This window comes from Elgaria multicarinata, chromosome 13 (assembly GCF_023053635.1).
Source record: "Elgaria multicarinata webbii isolate HBS135686 ecotype San Diego chromosome 13, rElgMul1.1.pri, whole genome shotgun sequence".
NCBI classification, from domain to species: domain Eukaryota; kingdom Metazoa; phylum Chordata; class Lepidosauria; order Squamata; family Anguidae; genus Elgaria; species Elgaria multicarinata.
In genome coordinates, this window is record NC_086183.1 from 30,219,585 (window position 1) to 30,243,930 (window position 24,346).

Below are 24,346 nucleotides of genomic sequence, written 5' to 3' on the forward strand. Positions count from 1 at the left end.
GATGATGAGTCTGAGCTCATACTGCCTGTTTTGCATGCCAGTCTCCATGTGATGGAGTCTCAATTGGTGTTAACTAAGGACTGTGTCCTACGTTAGCTGTTCTGTTCACGATCCCGCGATCATCCCTATGATGAACATTGAATGGGAGGTTTAATCTGTCTTTCTATGAGACAGGACAGGTAGACCAAGAATATGCCACGATATGACTTGCTTGCAAACAATTGCAGAAATCCTTCACGCTATGATTTTTGATGTGGGAATTCTTTTATTCCCACAGGGGGGAAAATGCCTGACAGATCATGGGAGAATTCATCGACAGACAAGACAATCTTACTCCTGGCATTCAAATTGCATTCCAGCAGAGTTCCTAGGCCTCATGGGGTTAAAGAAAGAAAATGATAGACAAAATGAGAACCACTGACAGGAAAAGTAAAATAGGAGATCTCAGTCAAGGAGTTCTGAACACTGCAACAGCCCAACAAGAGAACTGCATGAAGTTGTGAGGGTGGATCTTTTTATTCTCATCAGCAACTGGGAAAAGCAGAGAAGGCTCTGGAGAAGACATAGGGTTGGATCCAGACATTATACTTTGTCCCATTAAAACTAATATGAAAAGTTAGACATGACGAACCAAAGTCCCATCAATTTCAATGGAAACAAAAGTGTGACTAAAGTAAGTGTGGATCCAACCCTGGCTATCTTCTTCTCCACCTGACAGTGCAACACAGTGCTGATAGTCTGCAACAAAAGAGACCCATGCTCTATCCAAGGACTCCTGCCATGAGCAGGCAGCAGTGAGAGATGAGAGGTGCAAAGACATAGCATTAAAACTGGAAGAGAAACCATGAGAGACAACTATAGGCAAAATACTGGCAGCTGCAGTTGAGGGTGATGAAAGAGCACAGAAATACAGACTTGACTGGTTGGCTTCCTACCCTTGCTCAGGGCTCCAAGGCGGACACCCACCTAAGCCCCAACAAGTGAGTGCCAAGTTTGAACACATTTCTTTTGAACCACACTGTTGTCATCAGCTCAGCCTGACTTCTTGTTGTTTTGTTTCAAGGGGTGGGGGGGGAAGGGGGGATAGAGAAGTGTACACCCTCTTGCCAGAACTTTCCTTGTTTCAGTCACCATGGCTGTGTTAACCACACCCATCTATGTCCGAAAAGGGAGCGGTTTCCTCTTTATTTGTAAACTCATCCATGCTTATATGTTTTTACGCATTAGTGTTTGTATTTTTCTCCTTTCTTTTTCCCATTTTGTTCAAAATCTTCTTTTTTTGTAAAAAACAAACAAAATAAAAATAAAAAATAAAAAAAACAGTACATACTTAAAATAACTTAATAAACCTGACAGAATCAATTACATAATTGCCCCTCCTGGCAACTCCGGTGGAGCTGTCCCCCTGCCCCATTCCTTTGGCCTCCCTGCTGGCTTCTAACTTGGGATTTGTTAAAATGTCCTACATATAGTAGTGGAGTTTGGGGAGAGGGGGGAAAATAAAACCCAATTATCATCATTCAGAGATTCAAATTAGCCACTTGTTACAGAATCTAAATATTACACAGCCAACACTACCTATGGGCCCCAAATCCAACCCCCTCCCACTTGCCTGCCTGGCATTTGCTGAACTTTCTTTTTAATGGTGCATGTGAGGAGATGAGTGTATTGTAAATCCAGCCATAGCTTGTACTTTACAACAACCAAAGCCCATCATATAAACACTTGGATGGATGAAGCCTCTGTAGGACATTCTCGTGGCCCTCCCCATGCCAGGCCCCCACTCTCCCCCCCCCCACTTTCTGGTATCAGCTCCATTCTATCGGGTCCCTGGGAAGTGGCACCTTGGCTTCCAACCGTTTCCCAGCCAGCAGAAGCTGCTGCAGCTTCAGTCCTTGGCTCTCTTTGTACAGTCTCCACTTGCTTTAGGTTTCTGTTATCTGTTCAACGTCCTTGCTCCAAGGCCGCCATTGTGATTGGGGGCAAGATACGTGTCCGTGCGGTGAACAGGGGAGGAGAAAGGGGAGGAGGAAGAGTTGTAGGAAGAGGAGGGTGTTCGGGTGTTCTGGCCCCCAGCCTGAGGTTGCTGCAAATTCAGGATGCTGTCAATGGCACTCTGTAGATGCTCATTAAGTGAGTCATCAGGGGGGCTATCACTTGAGAAGCTGGCATTGTCCACGTCAAAAGATTCAGACTTTCTGCGTTTGGCTGGGGGCAGGGCTACCTCCCAAGCGAGTTCAGAGGCAGATCCGTGGTCAGGTGGCTCCGTCTTTATCATCCGGTGATAAAACTCATCCTCAACCTCTGCTAATTCCTTCATAAGGCCACTGGTTGAATCGTCGGTCTTAGGAGGGGCAGGGCTTTCTTGCATCACTAGGGAACGGGCATCGCTCCGGTTGAAAAAGGTATGCTTGGTGTTCTCTTCTGACCTGCCCTTCTCTGCCACAGCCACCGAGGGGCTCTCGTGAGTTTTGTGGGAGGTGATGACACTCCGGGACCCGCCATCCTGCTTGATGATGAGGGTGCTTGGCACCACATCGGCTTTCAGAGCGCTCCCTTTCAGGCAGGCGTCAGGGGCTTTATCTGCTACAAAAGCGTCCACGTTTTCCCGGTAAGTCTTGCGGAGAGGAAGCCTACAGTAGGTCACCGTGGGCTTTTTCTCCAGTGGAGCTGCAGCGATATGGTCAACTGTCCCATTCATCTGCCCTGCCATCGAGGAGGTGGTGGCAGCGGTGGTGGTGGTGGTGGCAGCGGCCGAAGCTGATGCGTGCTGGTCAGCAGTTTTGATCACTGTGCACACGGGCGGCGGTGGCGGTGTCTGGTGAACCGGGTCCAAGGCAGTGTTGTGAACTACTTTGCTAAGCCCCGCCTCCTGTTTGATCTTCAGCTTCAGTCCAATCCGGCTCCGGGCTTCGTAAGTTTTGATGGGTGGCTTACTCCTGGAGGGCATCGCGTCGTCATCGCCATCCAACGAGGGAGAGGCCTTGGCCCACGTGACAGAGGGAGAGCCTCCGCTGTGCTTGATGACTAGTTTTGTGGGGTTGATCTGGGTTGCCATCTGCACTGGAGGGGCCTTCAGGTTCTCAGAAGCCAAAGCGGCGCTGCTGGGCAGAGAGCCCTGAGCCAAAGAAGAAGCAAAACTTTGTGACCGTGAAGATGAGGAGACGTACTCATCTGAAAGAGAAGAACACACACTCTTGTTTTAGAGACAAGCGGGTTAAGAAGGTCTTTTCTCGTTGTCTCGGCATAACAGAAGAATAAGTGGAGGGATGATTGACAGCAGAGACCAGAATAGAAAGGTGGGGAAAAGTCAGTTAGAGGGAAAACAAGGATAGTTTGTGAAAGGTCAGAGGGAAGGTGGGAGAGAGGGCATGAGAGTGAGTGTTCGTTGAGTTAGGATGGAGAAAGATGGTAAGCAGAATTAGAAGCCAGAAAGGAGGGAAAGAAGTTACTGAAGGCACAGATGTGGTGCTAGGTTTTTAGAAGCATTACTATTGTTTATCAGGTATTATTTGTTCTGAATGTTGACCTGTTAGATAAGCAGGCAGACATTTTATTCTTTTAAATACCTATGTTCTGGTCTGGGTGGATTTGATGATTGGGATATCTCACCCCATGTGCAAAGGGTAGAAATTGGATTACCAATGTGGTTTAAGATCCTGGCTTGTCTGAAGCTGATAACCATAGTTTCCCAGTCCAGACAAGTCAGGAAACTACGGATAACTGGACACTTTCCACTGAAGTGAGTAATGAAAGGAGGAGAAAAGGAGCTGCCTGTGCAGGTGAAAGGCTCTTTCATATTTCAGCTTATTAAGCGAAGAACTGATTGTCCAAGCACAATGCACACTTTGAGTGTTAAATCAGGTCTTCATAAGTGAACTCTTTCTTAATCTCTACACTTCATATGCTCAATAACTTGGTACTCAACAGTGCTTAACTTCTGAGATGAGACGCACTGGAGGGCAAGCCTGCCTGGGAGTGAGCCCTCTGCCCTGGAAGTCCTTACCTTTATTTTGCCAGATGCAGAGGTTGGTTGTGATTCCTCACTGGTAAGAGGAAAGAACTAGGCAAATGCCCCAAAGCACTCCCTAGTTTATAACTACTTCACACTTTGAAGGGTGCAACTAACATTCATAAAAGTTGTGTGGGTGGGTGAGACACACTTGGAGTAAGTACGCTTTGAAACAAATCCTCCACTTACCTGGCTTCTCCTTTGCTAGCTGTTTATCAAGAGTTAAGGTGGTCTTTTCTTCCTGTATGAACATCCGATCGATCATCACCATTTCTGCTGAAGGACTGACTCTCTGCCAAAGGAGAGCAGAATATTTGTGAGTGGCGGGGGGTGGGGTGCAGGGAGAGAGATAAACAGCAGTGTGCGATCTGCACTTAAGGAGGACCATCCTGAGCCTCTTAAGGCATCTCTTCCAATCTATACATTGCTTGCAATCTCCTTCCATCCCTCACTGTTGAAAGACTGTAAGATCCTCAAGGCAGGGACCTGTCTTTGTTTATTAAACTTCTAAAAACTCTTTAACCTCTGCACACTGAAAAGAATGTGGAAAGGATGAATACAACAATACTATATTAACTGATTAAGAAGCTGGGGAAAGATGCTGATACATTTATTTATGTTGCAATGAAAAATGTCAGTTCCCCATTTGTTTACTGAACAGATAGAGATTCTTACAATTTGGTAATCCAATTTAACCTTTCTTTCAGGGTTCCTAATTTTCGACAAATATCTGTGACTAGAATCCCATGTGGAACCTATATATATATATATATATATATATATATATATATATATATAGGATGTCTTAGTCTTAAGGATTGCAGCAATAACCCAAAATTAAAAAAATACTGTTCACAAAAGTCTCTAAGGGCCAGTTTGCACCGAAATAATTCATAGTTTGCTGGGCTGCGTGGTCAATTGAAGGTTGGAAGCATGGTGTGCGAATATAGACCACTGGGTTGTTTCTGGGTTAAACAGCCCAGCGGTTAACCCAACAAACTGTGGGTTAACTGTGGGCTCACATGTCACACTCACAGCCATTGATCAGAGGTTGTCTGCAAAAAGTGGAAGCAGCTCGCATGCAGCACATGTCCACACAAATCATGGATTAAATAACCCACAATTTGCCACTGTTACATATGAACTGTGTCTAAGTGTACAAGGATCAGAAGTCTTTGCCCCTCATAGGATCTGACTACTTTGTTAGTACCAGTCATTTGATCCCCATTCTTTTACTGGCCTGCTGTTCTTCCACCTCTCCAACCATCCTCCTGTTTGCACCAGCTCAGTCCTGCAAAAGCAAACCTTAATACCTCCTAACCCAAATTCTACAAAATCTCAAATATTGTTCTGAAGAATGAATGCAAACTGAACATGTATTTATAAAGAAAGCATATTGGCATCATGTACTGATTCGTATTTATATGTTCTACGGCCAGAACTTGTGTTTCTTGAAAACAAAACAAGGAGACGTTGATAATGTATGAACAGCCCTGCCCATTCTTCTATCTCCACAAAATCCCTTCTACCTCATGTTGATTTCTAATCAGTGACACACACGAATCCTACAGTATACTGTATTATTGCGACAGGTTCCTCCCTTCCAAACACAACCAAAAAGGGTATCTTCTTCTAGCCTGCCTCTTGGCACCTGAATCAGTCAGCTGAATGTTCAACAGAGGAGCAAAGAACAGGATTACATCAGACTCCTTGTTGATAATTTACCTGTTCAAAGAGGAAGCTGAAGAGGAAAAATCTTACCCGGGATTCCTCCAAGAGCAGCAGGCGATACTTGTTCAGCATGGCTTGTGTGCGTTTCAACAATTGTGTAGACACCATTTCAAACTCTTCATCTACTAGAAAGGAGGGACAATGGGGAGGGAGGGGACGAAAGAAGGAAGGGTTATATGCTTGCCACCTAGAAATGGGAAGGAAAGAGCTTTGAATTACTGTAAGATACTTGCAGCGCACTAAGGTAAGTATTTCCAAAAGGATATCCCAGAACATCTTAAAAGATTGACAAATTTATTCTGGCTTAAATTTTCATAGGCAAGGAACTTTTTTTTTAATCAAATGCACGAAGTGGTCTAGAAACTTTAGTATGTACGTATGTGTCTCTGTATATGTTTATATACAACCACACTTCTTCTTCTTCTTCTGCTTCTTCTTCTTATTATTATTATTACTATTATTATTTACATTTATATACCGCCCCATAGCCAAAGCTCTCTGAGCGGTTTACAAAAGCTAAAAACAGTGAACATTAAAAAGAAATATACAAAATTTAAAACCACCAAAAGCATAAAATACAAACAAAAGCAGACAATATCCATTTAAAAACAACTATTCTGGGGTCAGTTAAAAAACTCAGCATATGCTGTTAAATGCTGTTAAATGCCTGGGAGAAGAGAAAAGTCTTGACCTGGTGCCGAAAAGATAACAACATTGGCGCCAGGCGAGCCTCGTCAGGGAGATAATTCCATAATTGAGGGGCGACCACCGAAAAGGTCCTCTCCCTGGTTACCATCCTCCAAGCTTCCCTCGGGGTAGGCACCCGGAGGAGGACCTTAGATGTTGGGCATAGTGTATGGGTAGGTTCATGTCAGGGGAGGTGTTCCATCAGGTATTGTGGTCCCAAGCCGTGTAAAGGCTTTATAGGTTAAAACCAGCACCATGAATTGGGCTTGGAAACATACAGGCAGCCAATGCAAGTGGGCCAAAGTCGGTCTTAGAATCATAGAATAGCAGAGTTGGAAGGGGCCTACAAGACCATCGAGTCCAACCCCCTGCTCAATGTAGGAATCTACCCTAAAGCATCTTATATGCCTTCTGGTTCCAGTTATCAATCTGGCTGCTGCATTTTGCACAAGCTGCAACTTCCAAACCATCTTCAAGAAGGTTGATACAGACAATTAGACTGATGATATAGACAATTATGTACAGTGTGGCCAAAAAGATGCAAAAATAAAAATGCAAAATGGCAACAATAGGTGACTCAACCCTATGTAGTGGACAGAATATTTCAGGGTTCAAACGGAATAGGTGTTCTCCCTCATTGCAGTCACAGGGGGCACCTAATTCACAGTAACCACTGTCTAACCTGCATAATATTGACTGACACCTACAGGGTGACAATTACTTATTGAGGTGAGAAAAACAATTCTGATTTAGCAAAATATCAAGCTTCCTTGTGAATTCTAATACTAATGTACATGAAGTGCTTTGGGCACTAAGGAACATAATTATCGGCAGCAGCAGCTGTCAGAATACAGAGTGGCAGAATTTTGCAGACTGGGAGTTGATATCTGCATAACTAATGGACAAGCTGTGGAAAGCAATGACAAATCCATCTACTTGCTTCTGATGTGGTAGATTCCCAGATAAACTCACCTTTCCGATAGTCATGGGGAGAAGGTAACGTTCCCTGGTAGACGTGGTACGGTAGGAGCCTCTGTAAGGCATCTTCAAATGACCGAAAGGAGGTTTTGTAATCAGGATGCAGCACTGCTCCCTGGTGCTTATGAAGCTGTTCTAAGAAACTAAAGGTAGCAGCATAAAAAAAAAGGCAAGTGAGTTTTATCCTAGGGAGGGCATTTGTTATACTGGGAATTGTTACATTATACCGGAAACAGGTGACAAGTGACCCACCCCACTTATTTCACCCCCAACTCCAAGGGTCCATCCTTTGGAGCATTCTGTTGAGACACTAGCCAACCAGCTGCCCATGGGAAACCCACAAATTGGATATGACTGATGTATAAAGGCATACTGCCTCTGATACTGGCGGTAGCACAGAGCCATTGATAGCCTTCTTCTCCAGGAATTTGCCTAATCCCATTTTGAAGCCATCCAAATGGGTGGCCATCACTACATCTTGTGGTAGTGAATTCCATAGTTTTAACTCTGCACTGTGTGAAGAAGTCCTTCCTTTTATCCATCCCGGATCTCCCACCAGTCAGCTTCATCAGTGTGATATATTATGTTCCTGAGTGGGAACTGACCTACAGAAGAGGGGGAAATTATTCTACATTCTGATGTAACGTATGTATGACCAGCAGTGTCTGAAAAAAACAAACATGTTTTCCATCAGGCTTATTTTCACTACTTTCTATGTCTGGAGCGTGGTGCAGAGAAGAGTTTCTAGTATGAACCTAGGTTCAAGTTAAGAATTTCATTGTTGCCAAGGCTTGGGGCACTCGAATACATCCCTGTAGGTTGTGGCTGCAGTTCTCACACTGGATGGCAACCCTTAGTTCAAAGAGATCCAGTTAAGGTGACTGGTCCAAGCCTCATGCGGCAATTCAAACTGAGGTCTCACCAGTCCAAGACCAACACTGAATCCTCTGCATCACACTGTCTCAAACCATTTGGATGGTACAATCCATATCTTTCTTATCACACACCGTGAGAAGCTGGCACATCTTATCCATGGGAAATCTAACAGAGCTGCTTTGTTTACGTTCTTATGACAGTATGTTCATTGGATTCCTCTAGAACAGACTTACCAAGCTTCCTTGCTAGGCTGCAGCATTGGAGGTGGCTTCTTCAGGCTTGCGAGCTTGCTGTCATACTGGTGAGGAAAGGAAACATAAGAAGAAAGAGGCAACAAGTGAATTGGAGACCACAAAGAAAAGCTGGGGGACAGGAGGGGACAGAGGTAAAACATGTGGGCCAGCTGGCTGGTTTTGCAGACTTCAAAGGAATGCAGAGATGAATTGAATGAGGCAGCCCTCTAGAGACATGAGAAGATGGCACCAAAAAGGATTTTCCAACACAACTAGGATTATTAAGAACAATAGTATTTTGAGATATGCTTGTGAAATAAACTGGCACCACCAGATAGATACCTGGTGGCCATGCAATAAAATTACATTTCTGATCCTTGCAGAAACTGATGGAGGTAACAAAAACAGAAAATTCCATTTTGTAGAATCTGTAGACAAATTGGAACAGGTCCAGAGAAGGGCAATGGTGGGGGTATAGAAACAAGCCCCGTGAGAAAAGGCTGAAGAAACTGGGTGTGTTTAGCCTGGTGAAGTGGAAATTGAAGATGGGAGAAATGGCAGCTCTCGTCAAAGATTTGAAGGGACATCAAACAGAAGAGGGCAAAGGTTCTGGAAATGTTTTTTACACTGGCAGAATTATTATTTTAATGTAATGAATTTTATGAATTATATTATAATATGTTTGTTGTTTTATACTTGTATGTTTTTTGCTATCTTGGATGGACTCAGTTCAGAAGGCAGCTTATAAATCTTTTTAAATAAAATATTTTAACTGTTTGATGGAGTGGACTCTAGTCCTCAAAGGCTTATGCCATGGTAATAAATTCCTTGAGGATAGTTAGTTTAAGGTGCCACAAGATACTTCGTTTTGCTGCAACACATTAACAGGGCCACCCTCTGGAAATAATGTTAACCTTTGCTGCCTTTAATTTTTGTAGGCTTTTTGAAAAAAGGTACTTTAGTTCTTGTATTGTTTTATTGAATGAAAAAGACATCTTGATGTTTTTGAAGAAAGCTGAGATAAACAAGCATAATATGAAGAATGTGTTATATGCTATGTATATACTGTACTATTTTGCTTTTAAAGAAAAATTTAAACAAATAAACAAAATGATTCCAGCAAAAAAAATATATGCATCAAGCCAAAAGGGAAGAACTTGCCAAAGAAATATTTAATGACATGAATAAAAGCAGCATACTAATGCAGACCCTTACCTGCTGCTGTATTTGGGCAGGTGTTGAAGGCATGAGTTGTGGCAAGCCCTTTCCAACTACCTGGAGCTGCAACGGACCTTTCCCAAGATTCAGACCTGACACAGAGCTAATGACTCCAGGCTTAGTCTGCGAAAGAAGCAAGAAAGCAGCTTTACACCAGACGGATTGGAATGAATTAAAAACTAAATACACAAAGGAAGTTACTAGCAATATAAGACAGCAGGAAACTAAATGAAAAGGCATTGCCAGCACCTGCGGAGATGGGACGATATCTGAATTCTTTGGTGCTACAACCGTAAAAGCCTTATCTGTATGGATCTTTTTAAAAGAGCTTTGTAAATTTAAACTAGCTTGATTAAAACAATATAAAGCCCTGAGTATGGAGAGGTTTACCTTAGGTTAGCTTAATAAATGAAGAATAAATTTATGGCAAGCCAGAAAAGAACATGTATAGTAATTCACCATTGCAGGTAGAAATTAATCAAGCTGAAGGTACATCTTACTAGAGATGGTCAGTAGTAGCAATTCTATATTGAAGATCCGCTGGTTGAGTAGCTGTAGTATAAGGATGCTCCTCCCTTGTGCTTTCCACATCTCTGCTCCATTACAGCCATTCCATCTTCATTGGTGGAAGGGCTCTGTTGGCAGATTTTTCTGAAAACAGTTCTGGGCAGTTGTAGTGGCCAGATATGTGGGCAAAACAATCTGCCACCAGAACCATTGCACCGTTGAAGATGCACCAGTGGGATGACTGGATTAGGGCAGACATATGGGCAACACAGGGGATCATAGAATCATAAAATCCTAGAATAGTAGAGTTGGAAGGGGTCTCTAAGGCCACTGAGTCCAACCCCCTGCTCAATGCGGAATCCACCTTAAAGCATATCTGACAGATGGCTGTCCAGCTGCCTCTTGAAGGCCTCTAGGGTGGGAGAGCCCACAAGCTACCTAGGTAACTGATTCCATTGTCATACTGAGGAGCTACTTATCCTATATCCCTTCAATCCACAGGCGTGCCCCCCTCCCCTCAATGGTGCAACTTTACACCAGTCCCAGACCTGGTGTAGGATATTTCCCTCCCATTGATTTCAACTGGAGAATGGGTGGAATTGAACTCTCACCATCCCGGCATCAACGCCCATAAGCACAACAAAGCACCCAATCACAGCACTCCACCAGCAGAACCTACACCCATACGGGGAGACCGTAACTGAGATGGCAGAGGACACAGCATCTCTCTGGCCTCATATCACACACATGTAGGGCTCACAATGGGGAACTTGGTGGAAAAAGGGCACTTTGCTTTTTGTACAAAACAGACTGTCTCCAGAACACCCGTGGGAACTTGAGCATGCTAACACTTCCCTGCCTAGAACCCTAACAAGATCCCTCATCTTGGGACTGCGGACATGAAGATCCAACAGCAACCCCCACTCCCAACAATTAGGGGAGGCTAGGACAGAGCACCTCATACAGTTAACCACATCTCCCCATCTGCACCCCCACTCCACACACCTCCTTTGCCCTATGTGAACACTGTCTTGTCTGAACTGTCCTTCTCTAACACTATCTTGCTTTTCTCCCCATGAAGGGTAAGCAGCATCTCCCACACACAGGGGAGGCACACACTTCCACTCACAGGTAAGCAAGGCACTCCACTCCAATCACTGCCACTGCTGGCCAAATATTCATGACCTGAATCAATAGAGCAGGACAATGTTTTATGACAACCCCGAAGGGGAAAACATATTCACAGTCACTGCATTCTCTCTCCCTTTCCCCCATGGAGAGGGTGAAGAACAAACACAGGTAGGGCAGTAAGGCGGCACACTCACTCTACTCTTACTCCCTCACAAGCACCTACTGTGCATAGTTCAGGTTCAGAGACTTAATTAAAAAAAAATTAGCTGAATAGTAATTACAACTACTTCATCCATTATTGTCCAGGCAGAGCACAATAGTGGTCATCAGTGGGGGAGGAAGCAGCAGCCAGGTACCTCTCCATTGTGTCTGGGTCCAGCTCCAGCTGAGAGCCCCCTCCTTCCTGTTACCAACTGCTGAACTTTGCAACTAAGAATCTAGTGCCTGAATTTGCTTTTCTACCCACCCCTTCCCAATCCCCTTTCCTTTTGTGTCATGTTTTTTAGATTGTAAGCCTGTGGGCAGGGACTGTCTTAAGAAATGTTTTTGTAAGTCGTCTTGAGTGCCTTTTTGGCAGGATAAAAATGCTAAAATAAAATAATAAAATAAAGGTTAGAATGTTGCACTTGCATCCAAGCAACCCCAAATAGAATCTTCCTTCAGATCTTGCTGCTCAACCCAGTGAGGCTTGGGATTGAAGGCGGTGAGGCCAGCACACACAGAGTATTGGGGAGGGGGATGTGTCCAGCATGCATAGCCCTGTATCCCTTATGTGTATTTACGTATCCCGTTTGGATATGGGAATACCTGAACAGGGCTTAGTCCATAAAGTACTTCATGGCCCTGCACGCTTTTAAGAAACTAACTTTCTAAGGGCACATAGATCAGCACGGTAAGAAAAATGGCATGAATCCAATTTACAAATCATGTGCAAACACCAAAAAGCTGCACTCACACGTTGAGAATAGAATGGCTACTTTGCTTCATTCTACTCTCTGTCCCTGTAGTATAAATAAATTGGTTAAGTACATTAATTCCCCCAGGAAGATGAAAAGCCTCCACTCTCTCCCCAATGGCTTAATTCATATTATTAGAGGTAGCTAATTGTTTTCTTTGTGCTTTAAGAGGCCACAGTATTTTTGAAGTATACAACAGGCATCTTCTTAGTAGCTCTGACCTGTAGTTCCTCATCCCCAAGGATCGATTTCACACATGCAGTTTTGAGGTGGTATAGCCCTGCAGCAGGACTGTACTATCCTCAAAGAAGTATGTGTGTACACATGCTCCGGTGACAGGAGTGACAGCTTAAGAGTTCATTTGTCAACAATAAAAGTTCTGCGTGGGGTAATGTTACTTTTACATTCGGTACAGCGCTTCGGCAAGACCCAACTCACTGATGCCAAAAATAAATCACAGTATCAGCATGGATACATTTTGCTGCAAAGAATCATTAACAGCTATAACCACCATACCTGAACTGGCTGCTGTATGGCAAGAGGAGCTGCAGGTTTTCCTTGCCCGGTGTTTGCTTTCCCTCCAGAAATGGTAGTGGAGCTGCTAGAAAACGTTTTGCTCTCTGTAGGAGCTGCAGCAGCAATAGCTAGAGAATTTGGGTGGACACACACAAATAAATAAAATTTCAAAGTGAGACATTAAAAATGTCCGAGTTGTTAAGAAAGGGATACAGATTCCAGACTTGATCATTACTTGTATCTTTTGGGCAGGAAATAGGCTTATCCTCTTCCTCCTCCCATGTTTGCTGTTGTAGGGGAGATCTGGTTGCCACTGCCTCCTCCTTTCCTATGCCATACAATTGCAACTTGGAGCCACACAGATAAGGATAAGTTCCCAAGACACAGGTTATGATTTCTAGGGAGGCTTGAGGCCTGCCCCCTCTCAACTAACCATTGCTTGGAGGAAGGACATGTGCTCCACCACACATCAACAATAACAGGCTCTCTCCTTCCACCGGCACACTCAAGTTTCTCTTTCTGCTTCCTTCCAAACTAACTTCTAGAAAAATCTGGCTGGTTCCTACGCTTGTTGTTTTGTTCTTTGAACCCCTGATAATGACCAGGCTATTTCTGAGCATGTAACTGTGAAGCACTTGCTGTAAGAAAGCAGCAACATTTCATGGGTTCCAAAAGCCCTTGAAGAATTCTGCGCAGTAAAACACATCCCAGCCCCCATACCCTTGTCTGGAGACTGGCTCTTTGATTGCTTCACCAGTTAATTGTAGAAAGTAAAGAGTGTTGGCCCTTCCATTGCAAGGTATTGGGATAAGGCCATTATTCATACTGGAGTTTGGCCAGGCCACCAGGGCAAACATTTCTACTCTCAAGGAATGTGCCAATGAGGGGTGGGGTGGGGAGAGCTACATGACTTAATCTTGTGAGTAACGGTAGGGGGACTCAATGCAGGGGAAGTTAAGAATAATGCAGGGGGGGGGAATCATGTTGAAAGTCAGCTCATTTTTTGGTTTTTTTATTTGAAGTGGGAAAACAATAGTAGCTTCTTCCCCTCGACATGGCAATGCCACTCAGGCCCAGATAAAGAATCAGTATTTCTGGAGAGGGGTGGTGGTGGTTGGACAGACTCTTGCTTCCCTTCTTTTTAAAAAAGGAAATTTTAAAAGCAAGCTTTTGGAGATAAGGCATCAACATAAGTTGTTATAATGGCTTTAAATGTATGTGTGTATTGCATGTTTTTGTGGTTTTTATTTTTTGTTTTTAAGTGTTTTTTCTTATGTGAACTGCCTAGAGAGCTTCAGCTATGGGGCGGTAAAGAAATGTAATAATAATAATAATAATAATAATAATAATAATAATAAGAAGCCCACAAAAACTGAAATATTTAGAAAAAACATGCACGTGGAGCAAAATCTATACAAACTTTCATGAGGAATGTTAATAATTTGATATTTTTTTCTTTTCTTGAGAGCATAAAATGAATGCAGTATCAGCAATCCCCACTGCAGTTCATTTCAGTATCTGGACACTTGCTAGCAATGCTCCTCCCTCACCCCTTTTGCTCACTGCACAAGCTCACAGAATCTGATGACAGATAGATGCTTTAGAGCAAATATAACAGGCAACCATGTATACACCTGGACATTTAAGATACAAGAGCTACAGACACCAAAAACTTTCCCTCTGCCCTACTCCTTCATCAATAGGCAGACATACACAAATACGCAAAGCAAAATATGAGGCGTGGCAGTCAAAAGCACTGATAAAACAGTACAGTTCTTCCCTTCCCCAAACTCAGTGACAGCGAAGACATTACAAAACAGAGCTTTATCATCTTACATATTGATGCTGATTTGACCAACACAGGTGTTTGCTGCTGGAGGTGTGACGAAGGCTGTGCAGGCTGCCCTCCTCCTCCTCCTCCTCCTCTCTGTACTTGCCCCTTTTCAAGCACAGCAGCTGCCTTGCTTGAGCCTGTATTAGAAGGCTGAACTGCGGCAGGCACGGGCGCATGGCCATGAACTGGTGGTGCTTGAGCTGTCGTCACTGTGACCTGCTGACCTTGGCTGCTAACCAGGACTGAGGATGGTTGACTGCTGAACTGGCTCAGCACGGGAGGGGCTTGGCTAGTGGAAGTTGGCTGCTTCGTTTGCAGGATAATCCCCTGGGGCACCTGCATGGGATAAAAAAAAACAGAGAATGGAAAACATCCAGGCACTGACTCTTTCAGGTTGTAATGTGAACCAGGGCTCACCAGGACAAAACCTCAGAACCCCCTGGCAATGCTGGGAGGATGCAACACAACGATTTATGCTCCCCCCCCTACAGAATCCCTTCTCTTAATGGTAACACCATCCACATCAATATGGGTGTGTCAAAGAATGCATACTAAACCTCAACAAATCTGATTTAGAAATTAAACAAGAAAATTAGTTCAATACTTATTTCTAAGTGCTTGATAAAGAACACCCTCCTCCTTTCAGGTTTCCACTGTTTAAAGTTCTTGACAGAAGCATCCCGCAAACAGAGATTCCGCTTCCTGTACTTAACTTGTGGAGCAAAGTCAAGAGCTGGTTTTGGCTGGGATTTTATTAAGACGGGGAATTGCCAGGCCTCCTAGCGGCAAGAGTCAGTATACACAAGCAGTAAGAACATACTCCATCTAGGTTGTGACATTTTAAATACAGCTTGTTTTTCCTGCATGTCTGGAGTAAAGTAGGCCATACTTCAGGACGGGTTCCTGTTTTTCACTTTCAAGAAACATCTGGGGGTTGGGGGCAGATTAGACCTTAAAACAGCATCCAGGTAGGAAAAACAAGGCATTATTAGGGCTGTGGGGCTCCCCAATCTGGGAAGGGAGAAAGAGACAGATGCATATGTGTGTGCAGTTTGGAGGGAGGCCTGGTTTCCGGAGCATTTGCATTACATTAGATATTGGCTCAAAGGTGTGTCACAAATATAATGGATGGCCTATTAGCACTGAGAAATTGGACCACATTGTTTTATACCGAGAGAATTATTTGGATTTGTTGTGAGAAGTTCAGTGGGTTCATAATTAACCTATTTACCTTTTCCATCAATTTAATTTTAATTGGGTATAAAGCTCTAAAAAACTTGGAACCAGAATATTTGAGAAAGCGCCTTCTCCCTCACCAGCCTGCCCGGGCGCAGAGGGCATCAAATGCCGCTTCTGGGATTTATTTATTTCATTTCTATACCGCCCAATAGCTGAAGGACAACCAACAATTTAAAAACACAAATACAAAATACAATATAAAAAGCACGACCAGGATAAAACCACACAGCAAAATTGATATAGGTTAAAATATAAGATTAAAACAGAACAGTTTAAATTTAAGTTAAATTAGGTGTTAAAATACTGAGAAAATAAAAAGTCTTCAGCTGGCGACGAAAGGAAAACAATGTAGGCGCCAGATGGACCTCTCTGGGGAGCTCATTCCACAGCCGGGGTGCCACAGCAGAGAAAGCCCTCCTCCTAGTAGCCGCTTGCCTCACTTCCTTTGGCAGGAATCCCTCCTGATTTTATTTTATTTTTGGTTAATTGTGCTGATTGGTGGATCCTAGCTTTAGCCATCTTATTTACACTTATTGATAAAACTGGACTCCTGTCAATTAGTCCTGGATTCCTGTCAATTGGTCAACAGGAATTGTGGTGCCTATTTGCAAGAAAGTTTCAAGATCTGACCCCAAGAACTATCATTCTATAAGCCTTTTGGATGTGGTCAGCAAATTATATGCAAGGCACCTTCTGGGTAAGTTAGAAAGCTGGGAAGGGTTCAGAAAATCTTCCAGTGGAGAAGCAAGCAAGCTTTCACCATGGCAGATCAACAGGTGACCATTGCTTCTTCCTGAATCACCTGGTAAGGAAATATACGTCCCTACCACATCAATCTTTTTATGCTGCCGTTGTAGATTCCATATCTTGTCCTCATCCTGGCTCTTTGGAAAACGGCTCATACATTGCTAAGAAGAATTCAGGGGTTGTTTGCTAACTCTAGTATATGTGTTAAATTCACTTCAGGGGGCAGCTTATCGGAAGCCATTACTGTGAATAAGAGAGCGTGACAGGAGTGCTCGTTGGCATCACTTTTATTTAATTTGTACCTTAATGAAATAGTTTTCTCTCTTTTTAGTACAGAGCTTTTCCCTCTCCGATTAAGAGAAATGAGTATTTTTATCCTATTGCTTTGTTTTCAGCACCTGAAGACATTTTTATTTGAACAAGCCTTCCCTGACTAACCGGCCACAGTTTTACTGACAAAAACTGATTTTTCAAAATGTATTTAAATCTGTTTTTAAAGGTTTTAATGCTGTATTTCTGCCTATTATTATTATTATTTCTCCCCTCTTTATTGTTTGGATATTTTCCTGGATAAATAAATTCAGTTGCTTTACCTGTTGAAACCGGTCCATGAGCTGCTTCTGCTGAGGTATGGGAGCTGGAATAGTCGAGAGAGCCTGGAACTGATTCGGAACCATCTGAAAACTCCTCTGCTGTTCTGGCGTTAGATGAAGCGTCTGGGTTGGCGTGGGAGGCTTGATGGGGCCCTGGGCAGAAAACTGGAGCTGGAAATGGGGGGAATGCGTGTGCTGTACCTCCGAGGGAGCTTGAATCTGGGGTTGTAGCCGGGCCTGCACCTGGGCCTCGGCTTGTGGCTGGAGCTGAGGAGCAAGCTGAACCTGGAGCTGCAGGTGTGGAGGGGTTGCCAGCTGGGGCTGCCCCTCGGGCTGGGCCTGTGGGGCTTGGAATGGTACCTGAGGTTGTGAGGGGGGTCGCAGGGGATGCTGGTTGGGGCCATGAGGGGAAGAAGCTATTTGATTCTGGATCACGTACAAGTTCTGCATCTGAGTCTGCGGGGTGCAGGACCGTGACAGGGGCTCAGAAGGAGGCCTGGACAAGGTCTGTGGTTGGGAAGGAGGCCTTGAGTGAGGCCGGGAGGGAGGCCGGGAAAGAGGCTGAGGCTGCGATGGAGGCCGGGACTGGTGCGGAGACTGCATCTGTGAAAGGTGTGTGGGCTGGAGCTGGGGGCTCTCCCCCATGGAAGGATGAGGTAGTGAGTGGGACGGGGAGGCTCCAGGAAGTTTCTGCTGTCCCGAAGGTAACTGAAAAGAGGGTTGGGGTGGGGAGATAGAAACAAAGGAAGAAAAAGGAAAGAGGTAAATTGAGTTAGAAGTCTCTTGTGAAGATACTCTGATGTACCTAGGCACCAGTGGCCAACAAAAGCAGCCGGCAGTTATTGAGTTCCAAACCTCACAACTGCCAAGATTCATGAGTCAAAGAGGCTGCTTGTTCCCCTCCTTCCTTTCGTCTCTGGTTAACATGGGGAGAGACTCTGAGCCAGAAGGGGAGGATTTCAGGGGTAGAGTGTCAAACTTTCATCCTGCCCCACTGAGAATACTTGTGGGCACCTGCCAAATTTATTTCACTGCCTTCGCTTGTTTGTAGAGCTTTCCTGTAGCAGATGTTGCTTTAAACGACATGCCTTTTAAATCATGATGAAGAAAATAAGACAATATGGAAATAAAATGTGAGAGGTATCCTATCTCTCAAGGATTGTAGCTTAAAATGCTTCCTCCTTCTACTCCTGCCTCCCCCAAACAAACAGTGATATTGTTAAAGCAAAAGCTTCTCTCCAAAATCTTATGATGGAGGTTCGTACCAATAGAGTTTATGGACATAATCGATGTCCTTCTGTGTCATCATGCCAGGAAAGGCAGGAAAATGCTGGTCCCTGTCATTCTGGGGAACAGGATTCTTCTAACCCCCATGTGAAGGACACACACCACCCTTTCCATCTGCCCTGTAATGCTGTCTTGGATAAGAAACCTCCCTAGGTTCTATTATATCAGCCTAAAATTAAATGCACCTCCAGCCCTGCTATTATTACTATGATCTCATGAAATTACTCTGTTCCCACAAAATTCTTACACTCCACTTTTCACCCAAGAAGAAACTGTGACTCTTAAACCTTGCATTAGCTACACAAAGTAGCAAGGCCTCTGCTAATTCCTATATAAAGAATACAGCCATCACTCAAACATTTTCGACATACAGGCATGCAAGTGATTATAGAAGAGTCAAAATGTCAAGTAATACCTCTCTGCTTAAATACAAGATATACAGGGAGAAAAGATGTGCGTTCTGGTAGGAGATAGAAACATACCACAAGTGCGGTGCACAGCTCTGAAGGAACAGAGAAGACGGGAAGAAAAGCAACAAAAGGCAGCAGCAGCATCACCTCCCAGGGTTAGTTAGGATCAAGAGGGAAGCAAGCAAGAGCAGCAACAGGGAGAAAAGACAAACAGGCGAGGGCCACAGACTGGCAACAGGATCCAAGAAGAGGGGGAAAGGTGATGCAGCACTTTGGCTGATCAAACAGGGGACCAGCAATATTTGCCCATTTCTGGACGGTGTGTGTATGTATGTGCCAACTTGTCCACGCCCATCCAAATTCTGTGTGCAGGCACCTATAGCTCACTTACTTCCAGGATGAACTAGATTAAGATGGCTCATATCTGATGCACCCACCGTTTGACTGTAAATGCCTTTGGCCAGGGACTAACTGTCTTTGTTTATGCTGTAAAATATCATGTACCTTGATGATGTTCCATAAAGAACCACGGCCACCTTTCCATCTTCACTAGGTTCTTAATCTGGGCATGATGAGAGAGGTAAGCAACATCTTCTGGAATCTAAATTGTTTTCCTTCTGCATTGCTTTTCTCAAAGCAAAACAAGTTTTCCTTTAAAGGAGCAAGGATGGACAATTAAATAGGATGTGATTGTTTTTACTCTTAAACAGGAAGCCGGATTTCATGCCATTTTTGCAGTGTTATATTGCTTAGAAGAGGGAAACCCAGAACTGTGCATGAAACATTCACAGCAATGGGAGGAAAGGTGCAAATATTAAAATGAGATCCATTATCTTCAGGTAGGTACAGGTGGCACCACAGGAACCTAATTGTTTTAATAAACAAATGTTTGCATGTTTTGCAATGCCTTTTTATAGGAGACTAACAACACAATCCTATGCATGTCTAAGTAGGTCCCACTGAATTCAACGAATTAAAGTGGATACAGGATTTCAGCCTGAAGCAAGTATTCTGTAGACATAAAATGACAGACACAGAGATTAAGACTTCTTGCGGTGCTCAGGAAAAGTCCCAAACAAATTTTCAGTTACTTAACTTTAAAAAGTAAAACTGAACTGTTTCGCTTTAATTTTTATTCTGTTTCTTCAGTAACCTGAAAGAATATTTTCTACTTCTACATCTCAATGTGCCAACTACAGACCTCTCTGCATCTCCCTAAAGTTTGTATTTGTTCAGGATCAAGCTACTATAGAACTACATCAACTTAAAGGAGATTAATTTGTAGGGAAATAAGTAGATTCCTTTGCTGACAACAGCCAGGCTTGAAAACATTTCGTAAGTAAAGATCTTTCTATCAATTGTGCTCAAAGTTACGGAAAGCTTTATCTTCTATATTACTGCATATCAGGCTAAAAGCACAGTCAAAAAAGGAACAGCTAAGTGTCAACATTCCTCCTGGTCGCTTGCCAGGAAGTAATCGCACTTGTGGCAATATCCCCCTTGTATTGTTCATGTATTTCCACAAGGGGGAGACTACCATTGCTATTAGAGAAATCATGTCCCCACCAACACCCAAGCCTAGCCTTTGTTTTGAAGTGTGGGAGAATGCAAGTGCAAACCTAAATGAGATGCTAATATTTCTCTTTCTTCCCCGCTCTCTCTCCCCCTTTGTGTTCTGCACAGAGAATGTGCCGGAGAAAGCAAGAAGCTGAAGGGAAGACTTAAGAAGAATGGCCAGACATGTTAGACAGGAGGGAGTGAGGCAGGAGAACAGGCCGAAGCAAGGCGACTTTGTGGATTTGCAAACAGGTAAGGGCTACCTGGCAAGCCATTGCCTGCTGGGGAGGGCCGGCCGAGAACTGAGGTACTTTGGACTCCACCGGTGGCAGGTTGTGGTTCTGGCTCAGCTCTCGGCTGGCAGGCGGCTGCAGCGCTGCGCCTACGCTGCTGCTGACTATCACCGAGGCTGGGACACTGCTTGTGGTGCTGAGTGCGGTGGTGGCTATGCTGTAGATGGGCAGAGGCATTGGCAGGTGGGGAGGTACTGTGGATTCGTTCATAGTGCTCTCCTGCTGCATTTTCAGGGCTGGCGAATAAAATTGCTGCTGCTGCTGCTGCTGCTGGCTCCGATCCTTCTGAAATTTCCAAGAGATTTAGCATGGACCACATTTTTGTTAACCTCCTGCTTTTACCACCCACTTTTTGTCAATGCTGCTTACCCTGTATGTACAAACTCTGGAAACCCCCCGCCCCCAAGAGCAAAAAAACTTGTAGTACCGACATGGCCTAACAATTACATCCAAAATTCTGATCTCAGAGCATCTCCTCTACTTTCCCCCTCCTGCCAACTGTGTAGCTCAAAAGACACAAAAATAAAGAATATGTAGAAGGTCACGCTCGATGCTGATTTTCACAGAATGCTATTTTAGGCCAAACGGAAAAGCAAGTTCCTTTGCGATCTATGATGTTCACTGTCAATGGAAGCCATAAAACCGAAAATTCAAAAAGAAAAAGAAAAAGAAAAAAAGCTCCACTTCCATCTACAGAATGCAATTTCTAGTCACAGAGTGATCCTCTTTAATGGCTGCCACTACTGGCGGCATGAATGGCAAAAACGCACAAGCTACTCTCCTGCCTTGCCGTGAACAGTCAATCTGTAGAAATTTTATCCAGGTGAAAAAAGGTAACCCCCCGACTTTCACAACGCTCACCCCATCTCAGTTCTACAACTTGGAAATTTGAATATTGTTAGTTTTCATATCCTAACATATATGAACATTAGTGAAATCATCTAAAATTCCATCACCTAGTCAACCAAACTATACTCTGGGAAGGCTGCAGAGCGAGGTATCAAATGAGCGTAGGTGCTGAGGTCTATGAAACGAGGCAAAGAGAATGGGCTTCTGTATGTGTGTCTGTTGGGGTGGTGGTAGTGGTGGAGGATGGAAGGAACAATGTGGGACATAGACATTTCTGCTCTTAAATGACTGGGAGGCTGTCCCAGCCTTTCACTATCTTTTTCAGGTTTTAGCAGACATCTTTAAAAGCTTTCACAACTATGAGTTCGAGAACCCTTTTAAAAAACACACAAATGGTTGAAGATTTGACAGTTCTGTGAAGTTATGGTCACACAGCTTTCTTGACTCCTTAATAACCGGAGCACTCTCCAAGGCAGAGTTATCCAGCCTTCACCAACCCGGTGTTCTCCATACGTGTTTAACTACAGCTCCCATCAACCCCAGTCTGCACAGGCCATACTGGCTAGGGATGATGGTGAACTAACCAAATTAGCAGAATTAGCCATCATTCTAGAAAACCTTCTACTTGCCTGCTGTAGGAACATCTGCATGGAATCTTGCGAGATGACAGTTCCAGCAGCTGCCTGGCCCAAGATGATCTTTTCAGGACTAGATGCCACCAAGTTAGGACTGGGCTGGGAAGTCATGGGTAGTTGCGCTGGCTGCGGAGGTGGTGGAGTTTGTTGCTGTACATTCAGCTGAAGCTGGGAAGGAGCAGAAGCCTGGGAGGTGGACTGGACGGTTAATAGGTTGGCCTGGTCACTGCTTGGCAGCAGGTTGGTGCTGGAGGTTGGCTGTGGCTGAATGAGACCCGGACTCTGGCTGCTGGCACTAGGAGGTGCTTGGATGGTCACAGTTTGGTTGAGATTCTCAGTGGCATTTAACATAGCCACTTGGTTAGGCAGGGTGACTCCTTGGATAACAGTCTGGCCAGTTTGACTGATGGCACTGCTGGCCAGCGAGGCTGCAACAGTGGGCTGGCTCTGAGTTGTCAGGCTACCAGCTAGAGAGACGGGCATCTGGAAGAGAGTCGGCTGGCCAACCTGCCCAGGCTGCAGCTGGATAGGAGCAGAAAGAATGTGGGCAGTGCCATGTGCATTCTGTGATGTCAGTACCTGCCCCAAGTTCAGCTGGCTTGCCAGGTTCTGATTGGTAAGGATCTGTGCAGGCAGCGCTTGATTCGTTATTAGCTGCCCGCCAGGCCCTTGGCTGGTGATGATATGCGTTTGCCCGCTAGGATGCGAGGTGGTTAAGATCTGGCCACCCATGTTAGCCTGCAAGGCTGACAGCTGCTGGGGGATCTGAACTGCAGACGTGCCTGTGAGCTGTCCTGGGAGAAGGAATTGGTTTTGACCCTGCAGCATGGCCTGAGGGACATGCTGTGCTGGGATAACAATGCTGCTGCCTTGATTCAGCAAGTGGACGCTCATGGCCTTGCTGAGGGCCTGCTGCTGTGGTGGGGGCTGCTTGAACATGTTGGCAGGCAGCCCTGGCGGGAAGCCAGAAAGCACCACATTTTGCCCTGCCTTGCCTGCCATGAAGGTTAAATTCTGCTGGGCTTTTTGTTGTTGGAGGGCAGCCTCGTTCTGGATGGTGAGGGTAGTGTTGTTGGGGCCAAATGGTTTGGGGGTGATCTGATACAACTTCTGCTGGAGGACTCCTGCTGGTTTGGGTTGAATTGGTGTGGGTGTCCGGTGAATGATCACATTTTGGGCCTGCACCAGCGGGCTGCTCAAATTTGATGTGACCGTGAGAGGCTGGGAGCCCTGTGTGGCAGACACACTCCCAAACATGGAGCTTCCATTCAGTGTTGTCGTGGCCACTGCAGGGAGGTTCTTCTGGATGACAAGGCCTGCATTCTGGGAAGACACCCCAGCAGAGGCAAGGGTGACCTGCTGTTGCTCTGGTGCTGTCTGAGTGATATAACTACCGACAGGCATGGTGGTCACTTGGGAAGGCTGAACTTGCTTAGCAATGATCTGCTGAGTGGGCTGGTTAATCGCCATCACTTGCTGGCCAACCACTTGGATCTGCCCAATGCCCAGCGCCCCACTGGGGCTCCCGTTGGGCAACCCTTGAAGGTTGGAAATTGGCTGTATGGTGACATTCCCTAAGCCAACTTGCTGGAGGAAAGGCTGCACACTGATGGCCTTGTTGACAACGTCAGCCCCGACCGACTGCTGCACCAGTGCTTGATGGGTGAGGACTGCAGGCTGCTGCAGCCCAATAAGGTCAGCCCCACTGGAAAAAATCTGTGGAGTCCCATCGGAGGCAGTGTGGACCACTGGTTGGAGCGTAGGGAGCTGGAAAGACCCCAAGTCCAGCTCTGCCTCTGCCTCAAGCGTCTGCTCAGTGATGTTTGCTTCCTGCAGGCTCTGCTGGAGGATGTCACAGGGCTGGTCGGAGTTCTGCAGGTTGGCCCCGCTCCCGGAAGGTGAGCCCAGGATGTCATCTTCCAAGAAGTCTAAGTCCACACTGGTCGTGGGCTGGCTCTGTTCAGGGTTCAAATGATTGCCGGAGGTTTCCTGCACGTGCAGCTAAAAAAAGAGTGAGGATTAAGCACACAAGGAAAAGAGGAAGGATTTCTGTTATC

The 24,346-nt window shown here is 44.9% G+C and overlaps 1 protein-coding gene across 1 annotated transcript in view; it reads right to left on the reverse strand.

Moving 5' to 3' along the window:
• Positions 1–1,015: 1,015 nt before the first annotated feature.
• BICRA (BRD4 interacting chromatin remodeling complex associated protein) overlaps positions 1,016–24,346 on the reverse strand; it is an 84,517-nt gene continuing 61,186 nt past the window's right edge. The window contains exons 5-15 of the mRNA XM_063140779.1: positions 22,284–24,290; positions 20,776–21,090; positions 17,259–17,966; positions 14,682–15,015; positions 12,846–12,973; positions 9,733–9,858; positions 8,518–8,582; positions 7,403–7,551; positions 5,774–5,865; positions 4,202–4,304; positions 1,016–3,174 (exon numbers count right to left, since the gene is read on the reverse strand). Coding sequence (XP_062996849.1) covers positions 1,937–3,174; positions 4,202–4,304; positions 5,774–5,865; positions 7,403–7,551; positions 8,518–8,582; positions 9,733–9,858; positions 12,846–12,973; positions 14,682–15,015; positions 17,259–17,966; positions 20,776–21,090; positions 22,284–24,290 — 5,265 coding nt within the window. The 3' untranslated portion in view covers positions 1,016–1,936. The remainder of the gene's footprint in view (positions 3,175–4,201; positions 4,305–5,773; positions 5,866–7,402; positions 7,552–8,517; positions 8,583–9,732; positions 9,859–12,845; positions 12,974–14,681; positions 15,016–17,258; positions 17,967–20,775; positions 21,091–22,283; positions 24,291–24,346) is intronic.